Consider the following 21,700-nt stretch of genomic DNA (forward strand, 5'->3'; position numbering starts at 1 on the left):
AAATGAGCTCAGGACAGTGACAACAAGCCCTGCAGTCATCACACTTAGCAAAGGGGGGCGGGGGGGAAGGTAAATATCTGCATCTATCAAGCTTGCCAGTACCTTTTAGGAAGAATAATAAAGAGCTGGCAAGGCATATTGTTATCAACACAGCAAATACTTAATTATCTGGTATAATGTTCTAGAACTATGACATTGTAACATTAACTATTTATTTTCTATGTTTGTACATTCCACACTAATTAGCTGAATGTAGGCTGCTGGCATTTGGCTTACAAAATTTGCTGTATGTATATAAAAAAAAAACAGAGAGAGAGAGAGAGGTTTGAAAGTGGCTTTTAAATAGATTTCCTTGTAAATTAAAATCATTGAATGTACATCATTATGTAGCTGAACATTTATGCTTTTTTAATAATATTGTTTATGTTTAATGCATTTTTGGTAGAGCTAATTATCCATTTCATAAAGAACAATTTGTCTTTCCTTTATGTTATTTTCTAAGTTGGGGAAAAAATACCCTACTCTCTCCTAAGTATTGCATGTTCAGTTCCACAGGGAGAAAGAACAGAAAGGGAGGAATATTTTCCAAAGTCAAAAATGGAGGTAAATAGTAAAAGATTAAGTATATAACACAGATTTCCACTGGAATTTTGTGAAGATATTGTATTCCAGGGGCTGGCAACCAGGGTTGTGTGAAGCTTTGGTAGCCAATTTGATTTAGAGGGGACCGAATCTCCAAATTTGAATCAAACTAAAAGCTCCAAATTGATTTGAAGTATCTGAATCAATTTGGAAAAGATTCCGTGATTTGGCCATAGACTGTTTAGAGAAAATAAAGTCTGTTGGGGTTATGGGAGGGAAGGGGCGTGTGGGAGGGAGGGATTCTGGCTGAGGCTGGGACAAGCTGCCCAGCTGGGGTGGGGGGCACGTTACTCGGGCAGGGGGTGGGGCACGAGATGTGAGCGCAGCAGCGCTCAGTGCAAGGGTTCTGCCCTGCTGCTGCTTGCCCAGCCAGGGGGGTGGAAGGACAGGATGCAGGCGTGGCTTTCTCCATGCGGAAGTGGGCAAGCAGCAGCAGGGCATAGCCCCTGCTCCCAGTGCTGCCACACCTGCATCCTGTGTCAAACCATGCTGGCTGGCAAGCAGCAGCAGAGCAGAGTCCCTGCTCCCAGTGCTGCTGTGCCTGCATCCCACACCCCTCCCCATGCTGGCTGGCAAGTGGTGTCATCACAGAGTCCCCACTCCCAGCACTGCCCTGCTTGCATCCTGCATCTCCCTGCGCCAGCTGGCAAGTGGCCACAGTGCATAGTCACTGCTCCCAGCACTGATGTGGGTGTGGCAGCACTGGGAGTGGAGCCTATGCCCTGCTGCTACTTGCCCTGCCAGTGCGGGGGCGCGGGGGGGCGCAATGCAGGCGCAGCTCTCTCCAGGCAGAAGGGAGCAAGCAGCAGCAGGGTGTAGCCCTCACTCCCAGTGCTGCTGCACCTGCATCCTGTGTCCCCCTGAGCCAGCTGGCAAGCGGCAGCAGGGCAGAGCCCCCACTCCCAGTGCTGATGCGAGTACAGCAGCACTGGGAGTAGGAGCTATGCCCTGCCACCAGTTGCCAGCCAGCATGGGTAGCCACAGGATGTGGATGCAGCAGTGCTGGGAGTGGGGACTTTACCCTGCTGCTGCTTGCTCCCTTCCACCCAGAGTGAGCTGCACCCACATCCCGCCCCTCCCCTGCCCCAGCTGGGCAAGCGGCAGCAGGGCAGAACCCCAACTCCAAGCACTGCCATACCCACATCCGGCCCTCACCTTCCCAAGTAACGTGCCCCCCGCCCTGGTTGGGCAGCTTCTCCCAGCCCCAATCCCTCCCTTTTCCACGCCCCTTTCTTTCTGCCTCCTCCAACCCCAACAGGCTTACCAACTGGAGGTAGCTGTGTCAGCTGCTTGTTTAGTCTATGGCCGAATCTCTGAAACAGCGCCAAATCTTTTGGATCTGATTTGGCCAAATCAAATCAGGACAATGATTCAAATCTCCGAATCAAATCACTGTCCTCCGAATCAGCGGAATCTGATGCAAATAATTGCCACTCTGCACAGGCCTACTGGCAACTGTTCAAGCCATGGGTCAGAACAATTCAGTTCCAGTCCAGCATTTTTCAGGAGGCTTTGGTGTATCAGCAGTGAAAGGGCTTTTCCTGTAACCAGGGCCAGGCAGATGGGGGCTGCTACCACCTTTTTATCCCCCAGCTCCCTGGCTGGGGCAGGAGAACAGCTTCCAGCCAGATGGGAGGGGTTCTGGGGCCAGACATCTTGGAACTATGTTCCCACTGCTGCCACTGGTTCTCCCCAGCTGCTTGCTCCACAGCTCTAGCATGTGTGCAGCTTCCAGCCAGTGGGGAGCTGCACCAGAGGTGGACAGCTACAAGCTGTGTTTGCACTGCTGCTACTTCTCCCTGACTGGCTCCCCACAATCCAGGCTGTAGCATGGGTTAAACTGGAATCTGCTCGTCCCCATTTCAATGATTTTATAGAATAAAATCAATATCTAATAAATATCTAAAAGTAACTCCCCTATAACAATATATTGTAAGCAGGTAGGATTACATTGCAACATAGGAATAGCATGTAGGATTAGCTCAGTGGGATGACTATGAGACACTTTGAAGGAAGACACAAGAAACCATTTTGTGGAATCAGATAAGATGAACAAAAAATATTCTTAATCTTATCAGCCAGTCATTAGTTTAGGAGCATAAATATTCACTTTTTATGCTAATACCAATTTCCCAGCTGTCTGTATTAGATGAGAACTGGCCAATTTTCCTTCCTGTATATTGGACTGGAAAGAGATTGATTGTAACCCGCTGTTATGGCAGTAACTTGAGAGGTGAGAGAACTAAAATCAAATACCCGCTACTGACTATTTGATTATTTATTCAAAGTAGCTTCATAAGAAGAAACTGAAGGAGACGAGGAGAGAACCTGAATCTAACGTGCAAGGCTCAAGTCCTTGTACTCTATGCAACTCTAACCAGGAACTTGAACACAGGTTTCTCAGTGCTTGCTCTAACTATCAGGGTGTTGGCTATTCCTGGTTGAGATTCTCTCATGCTTTTTGTGAAAAAGCTTGTAAGGTCTCTGTCACATGCCAGTATACAATGGGAAATATTTTAAAATATCAATAGTTTTCAGAGGACACAAAACCAGTTATCTATCCAACTCTTGTTACTATAGACACCTATAGTGTTACACTTACTATGCTGTTCTGTAGAAATCAAGGGCTGTAAGTACTGCCCTTCATTTAAAGTAGTTGTAATGAACCATTACACACCTTTCTGGAATCAGGCAGCTGAAAGAATAGAAACCACCAACAGATGTGTCACCACTTCAGACAAGATATAATTGTAATGGCAATCCAGGAGACTCCTGGATTCATGGAAAGCCTACAACAATAGCACATGTAGTGCTGTTCAGGAATTTAAACTGTTTGCAAAAGGGCAGGCTGTGTTTGCTGGTTATTGTTTTAGTAACAATATGTGCATGTGAGGGAGAAGCAGGAAACACCACAGGAACAGGCATAGGGTGTACAAAGACATCAACTTTGTGCCACCATAAAAAATATTCGTAGTGACACAAAGGCTAAGCAGACAGATCTCCATGCCCCTTGTCATGCCTCAAATGCCCAAAATGTGTGGCTGCAACATAGATGGCATGCTTTTTTTGCCCCTATTTTGCAGCTAATTATATATTTGCTTTAAGCCAGAAGGGCATGACCAGGACAGAACTGCCGATACTCTTCAGTTGCCCCAGGCAGACACACCAGGGTATCAGGGGCCTGATCCTGCATGCCTCAGGAATTGGCAGTCTTAGCCTGGGGACCACACTGAAGCTGGCTTTCTCCAAAGATGCAGAAATGCTCCCAAGAGATTTCTGGAGTTTTTGGTGTAACTTAAGACTCAGAGGCACGGAGCTATGGGCAAGAAAACAGGATTTATACACTCTTTATAAATAAAAAGCCTGTACTACAAATATAACTGATTTTATCATTTTACTTTCTCCTGAAATGTGGACTAACTGCTCAGGTGAAAACAGGGTAGCAATACTTGTATATCTCTGTGTAGCTTGTTTGTATTAAAAGATTATATTTTTAACAACTGTCTCAGTTTATCAGGTTCTGTTCTTATTCTCATCAATTCTACATTGATATCTGTGTAGTTATTCTAGATACTTTATGGTGTGAAATCATGATCAGATACACTGATGTAGCTGGGCTAATTATGTAAGTAAGGGACCAATCCTGACTGACTTTTATGACTTGAACTCCCATTGGTAGCTGATTGGTTCTGACTTACTGATGGGAGCCCAAAACACATTGAGTGCTTCATATTTATTTCACTTCCCCATCAGAAAATGTGGGCAAGATGCTTCCAACACCTCATACAATGACACCTTTTGCGATGTGGCATTACCAGATTAGTAGACAAATAGTAGTTGTTTTACTATAGTATGGTGAAATGTACATTTATGACTATGGGTTGTGTTTATGGGCTCTGAATCATGTTACAGTTCTTAGTTTCTCTCAACTTTTTTCTGCTGTTCAGGTCAAAGATGGTCAGCCAGAATTTTCAAAGAAAGTAGTATTTCATCAAGAATTATAGTTGTTTTCCTAGTTTAGGCTTTAGTGTTATTTGACCTTTTTTATGCAAACAATTATAAGAAGAAAGAGAGCCTAGCTACAAAGTTTAAAGTGAAAAGCTTACTTGAATGTGCTTTCAGGAAGCCTAAACCCCACAATTCAGTAACTGGAGAATCAAAAATACTCTGGGTTGCTTCAGCAAGTATATTTTATAGAGACCAGTGGTTTATAAAATTTATTCTATAAGTGGCTGGTCTTGCAAGTAGTTGTTTGTCATAATCAGATTTAGAAGCTATGTATTTCCTATCAGTGGATGATTGTGCTGTAACCTTTGCCTTCACGTAGCTGGTAGGAACATAATACATTTCCACGAAGAGTGAAAGCTGTAACAGTCTTATCAAACAGAAGCAGCACTTGTTTTGTTTAACAGTGCTGGAAATTCGTTTTTCAGGCACTGAATCTTGACAGGTCAGCTGTCAAGAATTGGTGTTTGTATCTGTAAATTCATCAATCCTATAAAAAAAAACAAAAAACATTCTGTCCACAAGAACAAATGGAAGTCAAAATTGACACACTTTTGAAAAATGAGATGGTCTGAAGCACAAAAATTCAGAGTAAAAATCCCTTTTGGTGAAAGGTTTTCCTCATGTTCCATTTATCAATCTCATCTGCATCATTTACTTTTTATAGACTGGAAAATTTACTTCTGCATACAAAATTGTGCAGTTGCAGGCAGGAGTGATATAAAGGAAACCACAAAAATGGTTTTGATATATTACCCTGCTCCTCAACCTCATCCGTCTCATATATGAGGAACCAAAGCCCTCTCTGCCAGTGCTCCTGTTTTTAAACTAAAGCAAAAACATAGATTTATATTTGTGTGGTATATTTCCTGGTCCTATTTGAAAGTTCCGAGCATAACAGGTATGGCATGGAATATATTTAAAATTGAAATAGGTTGCCATATTCAAAAGGTATAGCCTCATGAAAAAAATCCTTATATAGGTGGGGCAAGGTATTCTTAATTTAATAATTAAAAGGGGTGAAAAGAAAGTATGCTTCGCTATCCTTTTCTAAAAAATCTGCAGCCATATCTTTAACTAATGCAAAGTCACCTAACTTCCTTTAAATAAACTGAGATATGCCAATTGATGGAAGATGAGAATCTGATTTTTTTCATGGAATGTTAACAAAAATGAGTAAAATATTGACATCTTTTATGAACAAATATATTACATTAAATGGAAAAGCTAGATTTTCTTCTAAATTTCACTAACTAGCTTTCTTTGCTCAGGGGGGCTACTGCAAGTGATAGCATATCCCAAGGCAGCATTTCCAAAATTATATCACAGGTTGAGAAGCTTCAAATTTGGCTTACTGTGGATTTTGGGAATGTCATTAGGAAGGCAAATAGTACTCATGCCTATGCAGCCCTCAGCACTTGGAATTCTTAAAGTACATCAGGTCTCACTTTTCTTACACTATTCCCATTTTCAGAGGACATGAACCTTTTTCTGATACCCACACTAACTAAACTGTCCATTTACAACAGTATGACAAACAAAACATTCACCTGACATGGAGCTATGTGATCACTATTACAGTTGAGTATTCCCTTGTTTCACTTCTAATCATCAGCCTATTGCTGAGCAAATAAAAGTATAAATTTGTTCTTGTTATTGTTCTTGGGTTGTGTATTGCCACTGTTAAATTAAAGTTTAACCAGTGACATTATCACCATATTATGTTCTTTCTCAGGAAGATTTTGGCTACTTATCCTAAGGATCAGGGGTGGATCCTGAGGGGCTGCAACCCCCCTTTCAGATTGGATCCAGCCTGGGAGCCTCTGAAGACATTTTTAAAGTCTCCAAAGCACAAAAGAACCCCCTTCCTTCCCCTTATTGCTCAAGCATGTCCCCTTTCCATCCCTTCTCCACCCTCCCCCTCCTGATGCTTCTGCTTTCCCTTGGTCTGGGGTGGAATAAAGCTTTAAAGCAGGTCTTTGGGTGGAGACCTTTAGCTCAGCTGGGAACAGTGAAAGCAAGAGAGATGATGGGCAGGGGGGTTCCCCTTCCCTATGCCTGGGAGACCAGGCAGGGTGTGGGAACCACTCCCCTTCCCATCTTCCTGCTACAGCGAGGGTGACCACCTTTTCAAAATAGGGAGGAGGACATGTGTCCCACCTTTCCATCTCCTCCCCGTCTACACCAGCTGCACAGCTGGAGCAGAGTGTAATGGAGCAGGAGTGGATACGGGCTGCCTACTATGGACTCAGGGCTACCTGTCCTGCTGCCTTTCCTCCAGGACCCCTGCACCAGCTGCATGTCTCCTGCCCGCCCAGCAGCAGCAGGGAGTATAACTCCATGCTGCCATGCCTCCTCCCCCCCGCTGTTGCCAGGAAGCCAGGAGGTGCCTTGCCATGGCAGTGCAGTCAGCGAGAGGCTCCTGGGAGCAAGGCAACAGGTCAAAAAGCCCCAGCTCCCTTCAGGCAGCCCACATCCAACCCCACCCTGTGCACAAATCTGGGGGCCACATACACCTCATATTCCCTCATGGGGTGCATGCAATGATAGGGAGCTTCCCCCCACACCAGCCCCAAGCCTCATGCACTGCCCTTGCTGAGCAATGCCCTCATCCCTTGCCTTACTCTTCCCCAAACTGTGGAGGCCTCAATCTTTCCCCTCCCCAAAAGACTTAGCTGCAGGGAACTGTTCTCCATACTGCCTGGCTGTATTGCCCACCATATTCATGTATGCAGGTGCACACATGCATGTGGTGCCCCCTTCATCCTTCTCCCAGCAGCCCCTTGCAGGCTGGAACTCTGCCAGCCTACAAGTGGATGGGTGGTCAGCCTAGCTGCAGCTGTTGCGGTTCCCAGCCCACACATACCTCAGCTGGAATGGGCAGGAGTGGTTTTGAAGCTTCCATGCCCCTGGGGCAGTGGAGAAAGCAATAGCAATAGGAAGGGAAGGGTGAAAGGGGAGGGGAGGGGAGGGGAGGAGAAGTGCCTCTGAGCATGGAGGGGAAGGTAGGGACTCTTATGTGCTTTGAGGACATAAAAAAGTCCCCACAGGCTGCTGCAGTGGGTGTTCCTACCAGTTTAGGGTGCTGGAGACTGGAAGTGGGGGGTCCTGACACCATTGCAGTGCGGGTGACTGCTTCTGCACCACTCCCCACACCACATCCTGGATCTGTCCATGCTAAGGATTAACTTTGAGTAGGAGGAAATCACATCTCATAGGTCTTTGGACCATTTATAATTTTAAGGACCATTTAATTTTTAATTATAAGACCAATTATAATTTTATATACCACAGCATATTATTAAACTTCAAGAGGAAGAACTGACAACAAATGTAAGTGATTTGGACCTCTGTATCATTTATTACCCACTAAGAATAAATGATTTCTTGATTTTCTATTTTAAGTGAAAAGGAGCTACTGACTTTGGGGAGCATATTTATTATGAAGAACTAATAGCCCTTTGGAGAATGACTTCTGCTTTAAACCTTCTGTCAGAAAACTCAATGCTGTTCAGTTTAATGCAGTATATTTACCTGAAAAATAATGTATTTAGAGACAGTGAGTATTGCAGGGCTGAGTTTAAACAGGGTGCATCAAACCGTATGTTTCAGGAATTATGGGATGTTTGATCTTCAGTGGCCTTGTTGCTCAAAAGAAAAGGATTTGATAGGTTTTTTTGGAGACAGAAGAGGAGGAATAGGACAAGGAAAGAAAATAGCTCTTTAAACAAGATTGCAAAAAAATCTAAGAATCTTACCCATGCAGATAGAAGGAAAGTGCATTGCACATGATAATAACAATGTCAAGGTTTTTCACTCAACTATGAACCACAAGATTATCATCATCTTTGAGCTGCAGGGTTGTGCAGCCGAATAAGAAATCTGTTTTTTGATAAGCAGCAGGAAATGGGGGAGATGGGATCAACGAAGGAGAGGTGGGGTGGTAGGAACATAGATAATCTTGAGGATTATGCCAAAAAGAAAAGTTAGTTCAAGTGATTTAAATGAACTCATATGGCAAGTATTATAGATAACAAAGCAGGTTAATTGTGACAAGCACGGAAGAAGAAACATTCAGTGAAAATGTCCATTTATTGATCTCTTTACTTGTTATTATTACAACACTATTGAGGAGTAAAATATCTCATTTTCTCCCCGCTATCCTTCTGCATATTCAACTATAAAACATCACATAAGTGTTTTATGTAACTTAGAAATGCTTGCACCTATTATTCATTCCATATCCGCTGTGTTATTTCTGTTTTAGTTGGCAACATGGGACTCTGAAAAAGGACTAAATGGCAGCCTACAAGAGCGGCGTCTGGGCACTGATTTACAAGGATTGACACTGAAAGTGGTGACTGTCTTGGTATGATTCTATTTGAGTTCAGGAACAAAATATTCAAAAGAAAAATGATGTGACAGAACATTCCCTCAATGTTTCCCCTTACCTCTTTTAAATCCACATCATCTACTTAGTCTGACCAGTTGCATAAACAAGAAAGATGCACAGTGCCCTTTTATTTTGCTGTTATCAATTTATAGACAGTCTTTGAATTAAAGCAGGGCTGTGTCCATCTTGTGTGTTTGGGCGCTGTAGGCTGCACTGTTCATAGGTCCTGGACCACATGCTATGAAAGCTCCATGCTGTGTGGACTCCCAAGGATGCCTGGTGCATGAATAGCATGACTCTTCCCATGTACAGAGACCATATCAGCCACAGGCACAGAAACAACGCAGGGAGTGTAGCCAGGTGGGAGCCACAGTCAACATGTTAACTCCCCTTAGACCGGATGCAGCTTACAGACTGCCAGTTGGACAGCTGTGATTTAGAGTAATGGGCATTGAGATATGGTGCTTATTTTGAATAGTCTTTTTAGGATAAAAATTATCTTGTGCAGAAAACTAGGCTGAGGCCCCACACCACAGACTCATAGGTTTTTAAGTCCAAAAAGGACCAGTTTGATGATCAATTCCAACTTCTGTACAGCAGAGGTCATAGCATTTCATGAAATGAGTCTTCCATTAAGGCCATAACTTTCTGTTAAGCTAAAGCATGTGTTTTAGAAGGGTGTCTGGGCTTCCCTGGAAAAGTCCATATGTGTTGACGGGGGCCCACTCTCTATAAGCTACTTAGATGGTACAGATGAGTGCACACCTACTAAATTTCAGGTTGTAGCTGTGTTGGTCTAAGGACATAGGCAGATAAGGTTTTTAAGGTAAATCCGATATCTTTTATTAGACCGACTAAAATAGTTGGAAAAATTCTTCTTTGCAAGCTTTCAGGTACAAACACCCTTCATCAGGCTGAGGAAGCATCTGACCAACTGCAGATGCTTCCTCAGCCTAATGAAGGGTGTTTGTACCTGAAAGCTTGCAAAGAAGAATTTTCAAACTATTTTAGTTGGTCTAATAAATGATATTGGATTCACACAAAGAACCATGTCTGCACTTAGCAAATTTGCAAATGACACCAAGTTGGGTAGAGTTGCAGATACTTTGGAGGGTAGGGCTAGAATCCAGAATCATCTAGAAAGGCTAGAGAAAAGGTCCACAATCAGTCAGATGAGACTCAACAAGGATAAGTGTGAAGTCCTGCACTTGGGATGGAATAATTGCATGCACAAATGCAGACTGGGGAATGACTTGACTAGTTTGCAGTACTTCAAAGAAGGACCTGGAGGTTACAGAGGACCGTAAGATGAATATGAGGCAGCTGTGTGCTCTTGTTGCAAAAAAAGCCAACAGCATACTGGGTTGCATTAGTAGGAGCATCACTTGTAAATCAAGGGAACTGATTTTTCCATTTTATTCAGCACTGGTAAGGCCTTGCATGGAGTACTGTATTAAGTTTTGGGCCCCACACTTTCAGAAGGATATGGACAGCTTGGAAAGAGTCCATCACAGAGTAATAAAAATGATTAGGGGCCTGGGAAGTGAAACTGGGGGGGGGGGGGGGGGGGGGGGGAGGGAGCGGGAGGGGGGAGGAGACGGGGGGGGGGGGGGGGAGAGGCTGAAAGAGCAAGAGGAGAAGAGAAGACCAAGGAGGGTTTTGATAAGTCTTCAAATACCTGGGGGACAGTTACAGAAAGGATGTAGATGGGCTTTTCTCTGTGGCTATAGAGGACAGGACTAGGAGCAATGGCCTCAACCTGCAACGGGAAATTTAGTTTGGAGATTAGGAGAACCTATTTGACTCTGAGGGTGGTTAAGTATTAGAACAGGCTACTTGGAGAAACTGGAATCTCCATCCTTGGAAGTTTGCAAGAGCTGGTTGGATGGGCACTTGGCTGGGATGGTTTAATCAGGGACTACCCATGAGCAGAGGGCATCACTAGATGACCTCATGAGGCATCTTCTAACCCTACTTTCCTATGATTCTAAGGGTTCCAGTTAGCTAAATGCTAAATTAGGAGCAAATCTGGTTTGAATATATTTCCAGAAGGAAATGGCTTGTTTCATTTAATTGTAGCACTGCTAAGCTACTAAAACATACCTGCTAAGGGAATGCTTACCTTATGCCTACTTAATGTGCTCAACAGGGTGACCACATAGTGATATTTTTTCTTCCTAACTGAAACTTTTGCCCATAGCAATTATTTATCTGTTGGCTGAAGGATCCTATAGTGTACAGTTTAAAGGATGTAAGTTTCTTAAGTTATGGCCTATGTATTTCTTCTCCTATATCAAAGTGCATTAGAGAGACATGGGAAAGTATATTAGATCTTTAGGGCAACTTTCCATATGTTCTTATCTTTATTCCCTCTGACTGGTAATGGCTTTGGTCATATCTTCTTCCCTCCACAGAGGAGGTGAGAAGCTCCATCCATAGAGGACATCAACACTACTTTGCTGATATGGCTAACAATGGCTCTAAAAGCAGGAGGGTTGCCATGCCTTTGGCCAAAGAACACACAGTTTGCATCAGACTAAAACATCCTCACACCACAGGATTCTCTTTCCCATAGTTCCCGAAGCGTGTCTTGTTCAGTCAAAAAGAAAAAGCATTTAAGGCACCAGCCTCCATAAAGCTAGTCATAATTATAAAGCAATAAAATAAAAGTAATAAAAGGGGGTTCTAGTTATTATTTTGGTGCATACTTTGAATAAATATTCAATTGCTTTCTAAAGAAACAAGCTCTGAATCTTGAGTATTAGTATTGTTACAGCAGAAACACTTTGCTGGTGAACGTTAGATCAGTTTAGATCCATTTTGTTAAGCATTTTTTAAAGGCGTTGTTTTCTTCTCAGGAAGAGCCTTTTGTGATGGTAGCAGAGAATATACTGGGGCAACCAAAGCGTTATAAAGGATTTTCCATTGATGTCTTGGATGCCCTCGCCAAGAATCTGGGCTTCAAGTATGAGATTTATCAAGCTCCTGATGGCAAATATGGACAACAGCTGCCAAACAGCTCTTGGAATGGCATGATTGGAGAACTCATCAATAAGGTACATAGAATAGCAGCAGCATAAGAATCAGAGGTCTCTGGGAATAAAAAAGGGACTTACTTTTTTATTTATTTATTTGTTTGTTTGTTTTTTAAAAAGGTTGTTGAAGTCCTCCTTGCAAAATACAAGTTGTGAATTGGAACTAAATTTCTAATGACCGTGTCACCTCTTTCTTGGGTTGTTACATCTATATCTAAACTCTGTGCTTTTAGTCCTGTCTTTTAAAATAAGGGCTATTGTATAAAATGCATTATTCTTTTTACAACAGCATGTTCTCAACATGTAAGGGTAAGTTTTTCATGTGTAAGAATGGAATGTATGTTCTTATATGGAAATTAGATATCAAAATGTATATACCACTTCCATTCTAAATAAAATATTTTCTGCTATACCGGTGTAACTAACTAAAAAGTTTCTGCAACATGGTTTCTATTAGACTTTGCTTTCTTTATAACAGTACCATTTTATAAAGATCAATTGTATGACCACAAAGAAAGAAGTTATAAATAATGATGCATTGTAGAGAAATGGCTTGAAGGAGAAAGGAAAACTAGTCTCAAGATGATTTAGTGTCATAACAATAAGATGGCCATATTATTTTTCTTAGTCATATTGCAAATATGGAATATGTTAATTGAACAGCATTAAATTAACTGAGTAGCTGGTGCAAATCCTCAGGAGAGCTTAAATTGGAAAGTGTTTTGTTGATGTTTTTACCTTCTAACATGGGACAAGCATTATCAAAGTAGCACAAGGTGAATCAAAGGAAATAATATCCAATGGTGTTGCCCTTTGCAAAAGAGGTTGCTCTCCTGTCATGCATTCTTTATTAAAAGTAATAGGTTTCTCATTATCTGTTATTAGTGGGAAGAGGATGTTTTAAATGAAAATTAGAGCAAAACAAAAGATCAGCACAGTTGTAAATTATCAGTGCACATAGACACGTTCACACACACACACAGTATCACAACATTCTCAACTCTTTAATATTAGATAAATATGCAGAAGTTCTCACAATTTATGCCTGCTTTTCTGAATTTCATTATTTGAAAATGTGGTTGGAGTTCTCTTGAAGTTTGCTTTTCTGTGAGCTATTATGTAGTGTTCTGTTACTGGTCTCACCACTCATGTCAATGGACTTTGCCCCAGCACTGCCCCCATTCCTTTTTCAAAGATGTTCAGAAACAGGAACCATGCAGAGAGAGCATAAGTACAAGCATGAGTGTGCTTTTTTATGATGTAAAAGAAAGCTGCTTTTATTCTTTGTGGGTTTGAAGGACTGGTTTCAGTTGCTTCTTATTTTGTTCAAACCAGCTTCATTCAAACTGGTTGACTGTTTGAATGAAATTCAATAACGGTTGCTAATTGTATCTCTACAATACCTTTAGGAATTTTATTATAAAAATAAAAGGACAATTACTGATAACAGTTATAATTTTTATTTTCTATTTGTTTACAAACAGTAATTTTTAAAATTAATTTTGAGAAAATTATCTAGGAGCACATCTGCAAGGGCCCAGCAGGGGAGGTAATGCTCTGGGGCAACCAACATGGGTTCATCTAGGGCAGATCCTGCCTAACTAACCTGGTTTCCTTTTATGATCAAAGTCCCTGGATGAGGGCATCGAGGGGATGTCATTTTCCTGGAATTTAAGAAGGCCTTTGACACTGTTTCCCACCACATTCTCTTAAAAAAATTAGGTGACTGCAGCACTGATGTCTACACAGTCAGATGGGTGGCAATTGGCTAGATGGTTGCACCCAGAGAGTTGTTGGTGGACAGGCCATTTTTTACCCGAAGGGATGTGGGCAGTGGAGTCCCCCAGGGCTCGGCCCTGGGGCCTGTGCTGTTCAACATCTTTATCAGCAATCTGGATGTGGGTGTGGAAAGCATGCTGTCCAAATTCGCTGACAACACCAAGGTGTGGGGCGCGGTGGGCACGCTGGAGGGGAGGGACAGAATCCAGCTAGATCTAGACAGGTTACATAGGTGGGTGGATGAGAATAGGGTGGAATTCAATGCAGACAAGTACAAAGTACTGCATCTAGGGAGAAGGAACCAGCATCATACCTATAGGCTGGGGAACACCCTTCTTGTCAACACAGTGGCAGAAAGGATCTTGGAGTCGCTGTTGACTCTAGGATGAATATGAACCGCCAATGCGAGGAAGCAGTCAGTAAGGCTACCCGCACCTTATCATACATCTACAGATGCATCACAAGCAGGTCCAGGGAGGTGATCCTTCCCCTCTGAGGCATTGGTCAGGCCACAGTTGGAGTACTGCATCCAGTTCTGGGTGCTGCATGTCAAGAGGGATGTGGCTAGCATTGAGAGGTTCCAGAGGAGGCCCACGCACATGGTTAAAGGGCAGCAGGTCAGGCGCTAAGAAGAGAGGCTAAAGGGCCTGAATCTATTCAGCCTCCACAGAAGATGGCTGAGAGGGGATCTGGTGGCTGTTTACAAACTCACTAGGGTGGACCAGCAGAAATTGGGTGGGGCTCTGTTCCCCCAGGCCCCACTGGGGGTTATGAGGAATAATGGCCACAAATTGTTAGAGAGAAGGTTCAGGCTGGACATCAGGAGACATTACATTACAGTTAGGGCTGCCAGGCTCTGGAATGGACTCCCAAGGAAGGTGTTGCTCTCTCTGACCTTGGGGGTCTTCAAGAGTAGGCTAGACAGATATTTGGCTGGGGTGTTATGACCCCGCACTCATTTCTGCCCAGGGCAGGGGGTCAGACTTTATGATCTGTTTAGGTCCCTTCTGTCCCTAAGCACTATGAAACTATGAAAAAGCCACTTTCAACATGAATTCTATTTAAATAATGAGTTCAAAAGTATTTCAGGACTTGATCTGAGACCTTGTTCCAGTTTTTAAGGTTTTAAGTCATAGTTTCCTAATATATATTATTGCTTTGTGCAATTTTTTATGTGTATGAGAAACTCAAATATTACATATGGGTAACAGTAAAGACTCAATATATAATACACAAAAAGCAATCCAATACACAAAAAAATCCAAAGTGTTACAATGCTTAGAGTATGTTGAAACTGCTTTCATGGTGCTCTTGATAAGTAGCTAGGAACGGGAGAGAGAGCATCTGAGAAGGAAAGATTAAGGTTGTAGGAACATAGATATTCATCTAAATTTCAATTTATAATCAGATTAGAGAAAGAATAAATTATGTACATACGCCATTGGCTATTTTGTAACTCTCATGGTCAGGTGTACAGAATCCATAATAATGTGTACTTCAGAGCCACTCTGCAACTCTGACTGGTTGCATTTCTGTTACAGAGAGCTGATCTAGCCATTTCAGCCATCACCATAACACCGGAACGGGAAAGTGTTATTGATTTCAGCAAGCGGTACATGGATTATTCTGTGGGAATTCTAATCAAGAAGCCTGAAGAGAAAATCAACATCTTCTCTCTCTTTGCTCCTTTTGATTTTGCGGTATGGGCCTGCATTGCTGCTGCCATCCCTATAGTTGGTGTCTTGATATTTGTGTTGAACCGAATCCAGGCAGTCAAAGCACAGAATTCTTCACCGTCTAGTCCTTCTGCTTCCTCCACTCTTCACAGTGCCATTTGGATTGTGTATGGAGCCTTCGTTCAGCAAGGTACTGTCAGTATTTAATAGCTTATAAAATAACATTGAATCATACTCAGAACTTACAGTCTCAGTACCAAAGAGCAGGGTGCATGTTAACCTTTAGAAAATAATGTTATGAAATGTAGATTTCAGAGCTGCTCCATGGCTCAAAGCACATTACATTAGGATAATTTATGCTTATAAACAACAGAACCTGAATGGTTGTACACTCCACTGCTTCTCATACCATCAAAAAATAATTTAAAATTTATTTTTTCCAAAGATATGAGTGCATATAAGTAAGACATTCTAGAGAATTCTGTTTTCTTAAAATATTTGGTACCAAATATGATCCTGATTATATAATCCTGATTCCTTTATTCATAAGAGTTACTTTGTTCATGCGATGATTTAGTCATAAAAATCTCATTATGTAATCCCACTGAATTCAATGAATCATTGATATTTGCAAGGTTGCTTGGATGTCTGTGTCTTTGTAAGATCAGGCCCTACGTTTTTTTTTGGCACAGATGTATAAAGTTAATTTAGCCCCTAAACGGAGGTTTTTAGGCTTAACATTTTTCTATTGCATTCTATGGGCACATCCAGACGAGCCTGCACATGCCTCTTGGAGCATCTCAAACCCCTTTGAGATGCTGTAGGAAGGCACATGCAGGAACAAACAAACATTTCTTACACTGCAAATTTGCAGCGGGGGAGCAAAAATAGACCCCTGGATATCCAGGGGTCAAACAGTACCCCAGGGGGAAAATACAGGTCTGGCAACAGAGGCACAGTCCTCCACAGAGATGCTCTGGTAGTGTCTCTGTGGTTGGCCCTTTCCCCGGTCCTGAAGCACACTGCCTGCCCACACAGGACAGGTAGCAGTGCAACCTGCAGGGACCTGGACCCAGCTTCTGCCAGGGAGGTAGGGGATTGGGGGCTGGAGGAGTGGGGAGGGGACTTTCTGCAACTCCCCATTCATTCTTCCCACTCCCCATTGGCTCTCTCAGCCCTGCCCCCCACACTCATTGGCAGTAGCAGAGAAGGAGCAGGAGTCTGGAGAGAACAGGGAAATGTCTCCAGCTCATTTCCAGGGACTTGTCTCCAGCCCCCTGCTTGTTCCCCTGCTGTCTCCAGCCTCCCAAGGCTGGAGATGAGCAGGAGAATGAGCAGGGGGCTGGAGAGAGTGGGAGGCTGGAGACAAGCCCCTGGAGATAAGCTGGAGACTTCCTCTGCTCTCTACAGCCTCCCGCACATTCTCTGCTCCTGCTGGGAAGTGTGTGTGGGGGTGGGGGGAGGAGGGGGATTGAATGGAGGACAGGGGGAATAAATGAGAAGCAGGAGAATGAATGGGGGATGGGAGGAACGAGTCTCCTGCTCATTCTTTTATTCTCTCCAGCCTCCTGCTTGTCTTCCTTCTCATCTCCACCCTCCGGAGGCTGGAGATCAGCAGGGAAATGAGCAGGGGGCTGGAGGCCAGTGGGGGGCTGGAGGTGATCTGTAGCCCCTGGTGGGGCCTGGGAGCCTGTAGGCAGAGTAGTCCATGTGCTATGGGGGTGGGGGGGAAGCTCCACCCTGTGGAGGGCAGGAAACCATTGGCGATGTGTAGGGGTTGGACACAGTGCATGTGCACTTTCTGAGTGTGGCAGTGTACCCCCTCACTGTGGGGGGTGCTTGCCACCACCCCCACCCCTGCCACCAGCAGCATCTGCAGGCAGTCAGTGACCATTGCTGGCCACGGCTTTCACTGCTGGTGGTGTCTGCAGGTGGTTGCTGACCCCCGGTCGGTGCTCACCACACCTTCCCCCACTGCTGACAGTGGCGGCAGTGTCTGCAGGAGCTCCCCGCTTATTGCTTCTGCCATGCTCCTGCCGCTGCTAGTGTCACCGTGCCCCACCACCTCTTGGGGCATGCAGTGGTCATGCAGGAGACCCACCCCTCCTATGCAACCCCCACACACAGTCCCCCCACACTTACCTACACACTGACTCACATCCCTCCACCCCACTCCCACCAGCTTCTGCAACCTCCACTTCTCCCCCCTTAACACACCCACCATGTGATAATAAAACCAAAAGCAAACATTGAAACATAGATATTTAGAGTTTATTTTATTATGATGCTAGAGACACTGGTAGGCTTCCAAATTTCAATAACATTGTAAATATAGCAAGAAAACATTGCCCATCTGATCAATTCCCCTTTCTCTCTCTCTCTTGTTCTAATTGTGAATGAATGTGGATTTTGGGGCATTTTAAAATTTGAACTTGTGATGCTGCTTCAGTAGTCTAGCTGACACAAGGGGCTAGTGTCCCCAGATACCAAGTGGTTAGGCTTCAGAAGCTCCTGTCTATTTGTAACATCCAAAAAAGCATGGGCCCTAAGGCCCACCTGGCTAACAAGTAGCTCCTATTTTATGGGGACTTCTGGGTGAATGTTACAACAAAATACATGGGACAGTGAATGAAAAAGAACAGGATAGGCATGTTGTGTGGGTCAGAGGGTCAAAACATGAAAATAAGTATGGCTGAGGGGGACAACGAGCAGAGCCCCCAGGGCTGAAACCACTGCTTCCACCTCAAAGGCATCCAAGGAGCCTGTGGATGCTGCCCACTGGTGCTCTGCCTGGAAATGTGCACAGACAAGGGAGAGGAAAGTGGCCCTACAGTTTCTGGATACCTTCCTGGCCAGAGCCTCCTTCCTGGACAAGTACAGGGCCCACTTGGCCAGGGCCAGGAGGAGGTGGACCAGGAGGTCCCGGGACTTGGTGGGGCTGTGGATATGATAACCAAAACCAAAAAGATGGGGGTGAAATTCAACAAGACCCTCAGGAGGAGGTTCCAGAGGTGGAGGGGCTGCAGCCTGGTGCACTCGAGGGTCGTGTGCGCCATGGTCTCCCTCTGTCCTCAGAAGGGACAAGAGACCGGGGTGTCTGTGAAGCTTGCCACTTATACACCTGTGGTGACAGCTCCATGGAGGAGCCACCAGCAGAGGTCCCCAGTGGCTTGTGGGATGAGGGTGATGTACAGACTCAGCCACTGGGGTGCCCCAGCCATGCCCTTGCCAAGCAGGTCCCACCACTTGGTGTCTGCGTGGGATGCGAGGACAGCATGATGAACAGTGTGGGGTACAAGTGTGCAGAGGTGGTGGCGATGGATGGTGGAAAAGTGAACAAGTCTGGTGTCTTCCAGCCCACTCAGGTGGTGGAGTGGGGAGCACTGTGAAGCCGGGCAAGGTGCCAGTCCCGTGACAAACTTCAGTGGGCTGGAGGACATGGTGCAGGGTTGGGGACCATCACCGTGTAGAACCTGGTCAACAAAGGCAAGGGCATTGGGCAGATTTTACCTCCTGGACCACATGGCAGGTTGCACGTGTCATGGGTAGATGCATGTTCCAGGCCAGTGCAGCAGGATCCACCCACTCCTGCCTATCGTTGTCCAGGAAGTCTCCAATATGGGTGATACCAGCCAGGATCAACCTCTGTTGCAACCAGGGTGCTTCTGCTATCAGCACCTCCAGCTGGGGGTTCCAGAGGAAGGGCTCGATGAGCATGTCAGCACCATGGGTAACTATTGCGGAGGACCAGGAGGTGGAGACCAGCCTCTAGGCCCAGAGGAGGTCCTAGTAGAAATCTGGCAGCCCTCGCAGGTCCTGCAGGCAGAATCCCCACAGGCTGAGGAGCTGCCAGGCATATAGGAGCCCCCAGAAGTGGTGAAGGAAAGCATGCCCCAGGTGGCCCCATGGCATGCGACTAGTGACACCATGTAGCAGTTGCTGCAGGGCCTGAAGGAGGAATGCCAGGACCTAGCTCTTCAGGCAAACCAGGCCCTGGCCCCCCTCCCACAAGGATAGGCTCAGGATCTCTGCAGCGACTCAGTGCCATCCCAGCCAGAAAAGCTGCAGTGCCCATCTCTGGAGTCCCGCCTGGACCTCTGGGGGCACAGGCAGGGTGTGTAAGTGATGCCAGAGCATGGACAGGACCAGCTGGTTCAGCACCAGCACTCTCCCACACAGAGAGAGACATCTCAGGAACCCTGCCCATGCCGGAACTGCCCCACCACCCTTGCCTCCAGCTAGTGCCAGTTCTCCAGCAGGGAGAGGTCTGTGGGGGACAGGTAGACCACCAAGTAGAGCAGTGAGCCTGTGCTCCAGTGGATCCCCTCTCCTGAATGGGATGGGCTCCACCAGGGTCCAATTGAGCTTGACCAAACACTCTGCAGAGGTATACAGCACCTGGAGAGCTCACATGAAGCAGGGCCCGAAGACAAAGCCCCGCAGCATGCCTGTGAGGTACCTGTGATCCACTCTGTCAAAGGCCTTCTCTTGGTCCAGGAATAGGAGGGCAAAAGACAGGCCCTCCCAGCGTGATAGCTCCAGGAGGTCCCAACCAGGTACAGGTGGTCAAAGATGGAACATCCAGGCACCATGTACATCTGGTCAGGATGGATCGCGTCCACCAGCATGGACCACAGGTATAGTGAGATGGCCTTTGCTGCCACCTTGTAGTCTGTCCAGGGAGACATGGGACACCAGTTCCTCAGGTTGTGGGGATCCCCCTTCTTCAGCAGTAGGGTCAGAACAGCCCTCCAGCATGACAGGGGGAGCTCCCTACTTCCCTCAAATTTGGCCCAGACCGTGGCAAGGTCTGGGCCCAGGACATCCCAGAAGAGCTGGTAGAACTCTGCAGTCAGCCCATTAATGCCCAGCACCTTGTTGCCAGGCATCAGGTGGAGGGAGACCGAAAACTCAGAGTGAGAGGAGCTTCTAATCAGTCCCGGTCACCCACACTGACCTGTGGGAGTCCCTCCCATAGGGTCTGACAGGATTCAGCATTGGTCAGATCCAGGGAGAAGAGGGAGGTTCCATCACCCATCAGAAGGCAGGCGATGCACTTCTTGGCTCCCCACCTCCTCTCCAGGGCATAGAAGAAGTGGGAGCTATGACCCATCTCCTGAAGGAGCTGGACGCATGAGCGGACAAATGCACTGCGGGTGTGGTGGTCATCTAGAGCACAAAGCTCTTCCCCCATTTCCTGACACTCTCCACAGAGAAATGGGTTGGTTGGAATGGTGGCCAAGCACCTCTCCAGCTCTAGCATTTCCAGCTCAAGCTGCTTGCAAACTGCCTCCCTCTGTTGTGTGTGCCCTTGAGTGTAGCTGTAACAAAAAAGCTGGATTCGCACCCTCCCCACATCCCACCATCTCTGAGCTGAGGGGAAAGCTTCTTCTTGCTCCCACCAGGCCAGTCAGAAATCCTGGAAGGCCTCCCTGAAGCCCAAATCCTTCAGCAGACTGGCACTGAAATGATGCCAGGGCCCAGACAAGATGGTGATCCCTGAAGGGGGCTGGCTTGATGCCAGAGGAGTGGGCCCAGGCAATATGCAGCAAAGATATAAACCTAGTCCAACAGGGAGTGGTATAACTGCTCCTGCCCCACCCTCACATAGGTGAAGGCAGGGGGGTTGGTAGGGGAACAGGCACACCAGACGTCCACCAGGGGAGATCGTGATGGACTACTCCCAAGGACGCCCATGGTAGCCTGGTTCTGCTCCCTGCTCAACTAGTCTCATGCTTATAGGGTGATGTTAAAGTTCCCACCAAGGACCAGGCACTTGTGAGGGTTGAGGGTGCTGATGTATGTGGCTGCCTGGCAAAAAAAATCCACCAACTCCGGTTGCCTTGCAGGAGCGTATACATTCAGAAGGTTCAGGACCAGGCCTGAATGTGGACCTGGAGGTGCAGCAGGCAGACCGGCACCACCTCAACATCCTGGAGAACCTCTGGCTAAAGGTCTGAGGAGACCAGGGTGGCCACCTCTTGGCCACCTTTTGCGAGGTGTCTAAAAAAGACCCTGCCTCCCCACTCCAGGCACTAACTAGGCTCATTGGCTGGAGTTGTTAGGGTCTCCTGTAAGAGTACCAGAGGGTACCCTTCCTTCTGAGACCCTTCCTGCACCTGTGGACATTGAGGGTAGTTATCTTAAATGACTTCATGGCTGGGGGGGGG

The 21,700-nt window shown here is 45.7% G+C and overlaps 1 protein-coding gene across 1 annotated transcript in view; it reads left to right on the forward strand.

Moving 5' to 3' along the window:
• The window catches only part of GRID1 (glutamate ionotropic receptor delta type subunit 1), an 852,065-nt gene that overhangs the window by 730,886 nt on the left and 99,479 nt on the right, over positions 1-21,700 (forward strand). The window contains exons 8-10 of the mRNA XM_014519976.2: positions 8,915-9,016; positions 11,899-12,096; positions 15,396-15,720. Coding sequence (XP_014375462.1) covers positions 8,915-9,016; positions 11,899-12,096; positions 15,396-15,720 — 625 coding nt within the window. The remainder of the gene's footprint in view (positions 1-8,914; positions 9,017-11,898; positions 12,097-15,395; positions 15,721-21,700) is intronic.

This window comes from Alligator sinensis, unplaced genomic scaffold, assembly GCF_000455745.1.
Source record: "Alligator sinensis unplaced genomic scaffold, ASM45574v1 scaffold94_1, whole genome shotgun sequence".
In the NCBI taxonomy this organism is placed as follows: Eukaryota; Metazoa; Chordata; order Crocodylia; family Alligatoridae; genus Alligator; species Alligator sinensis.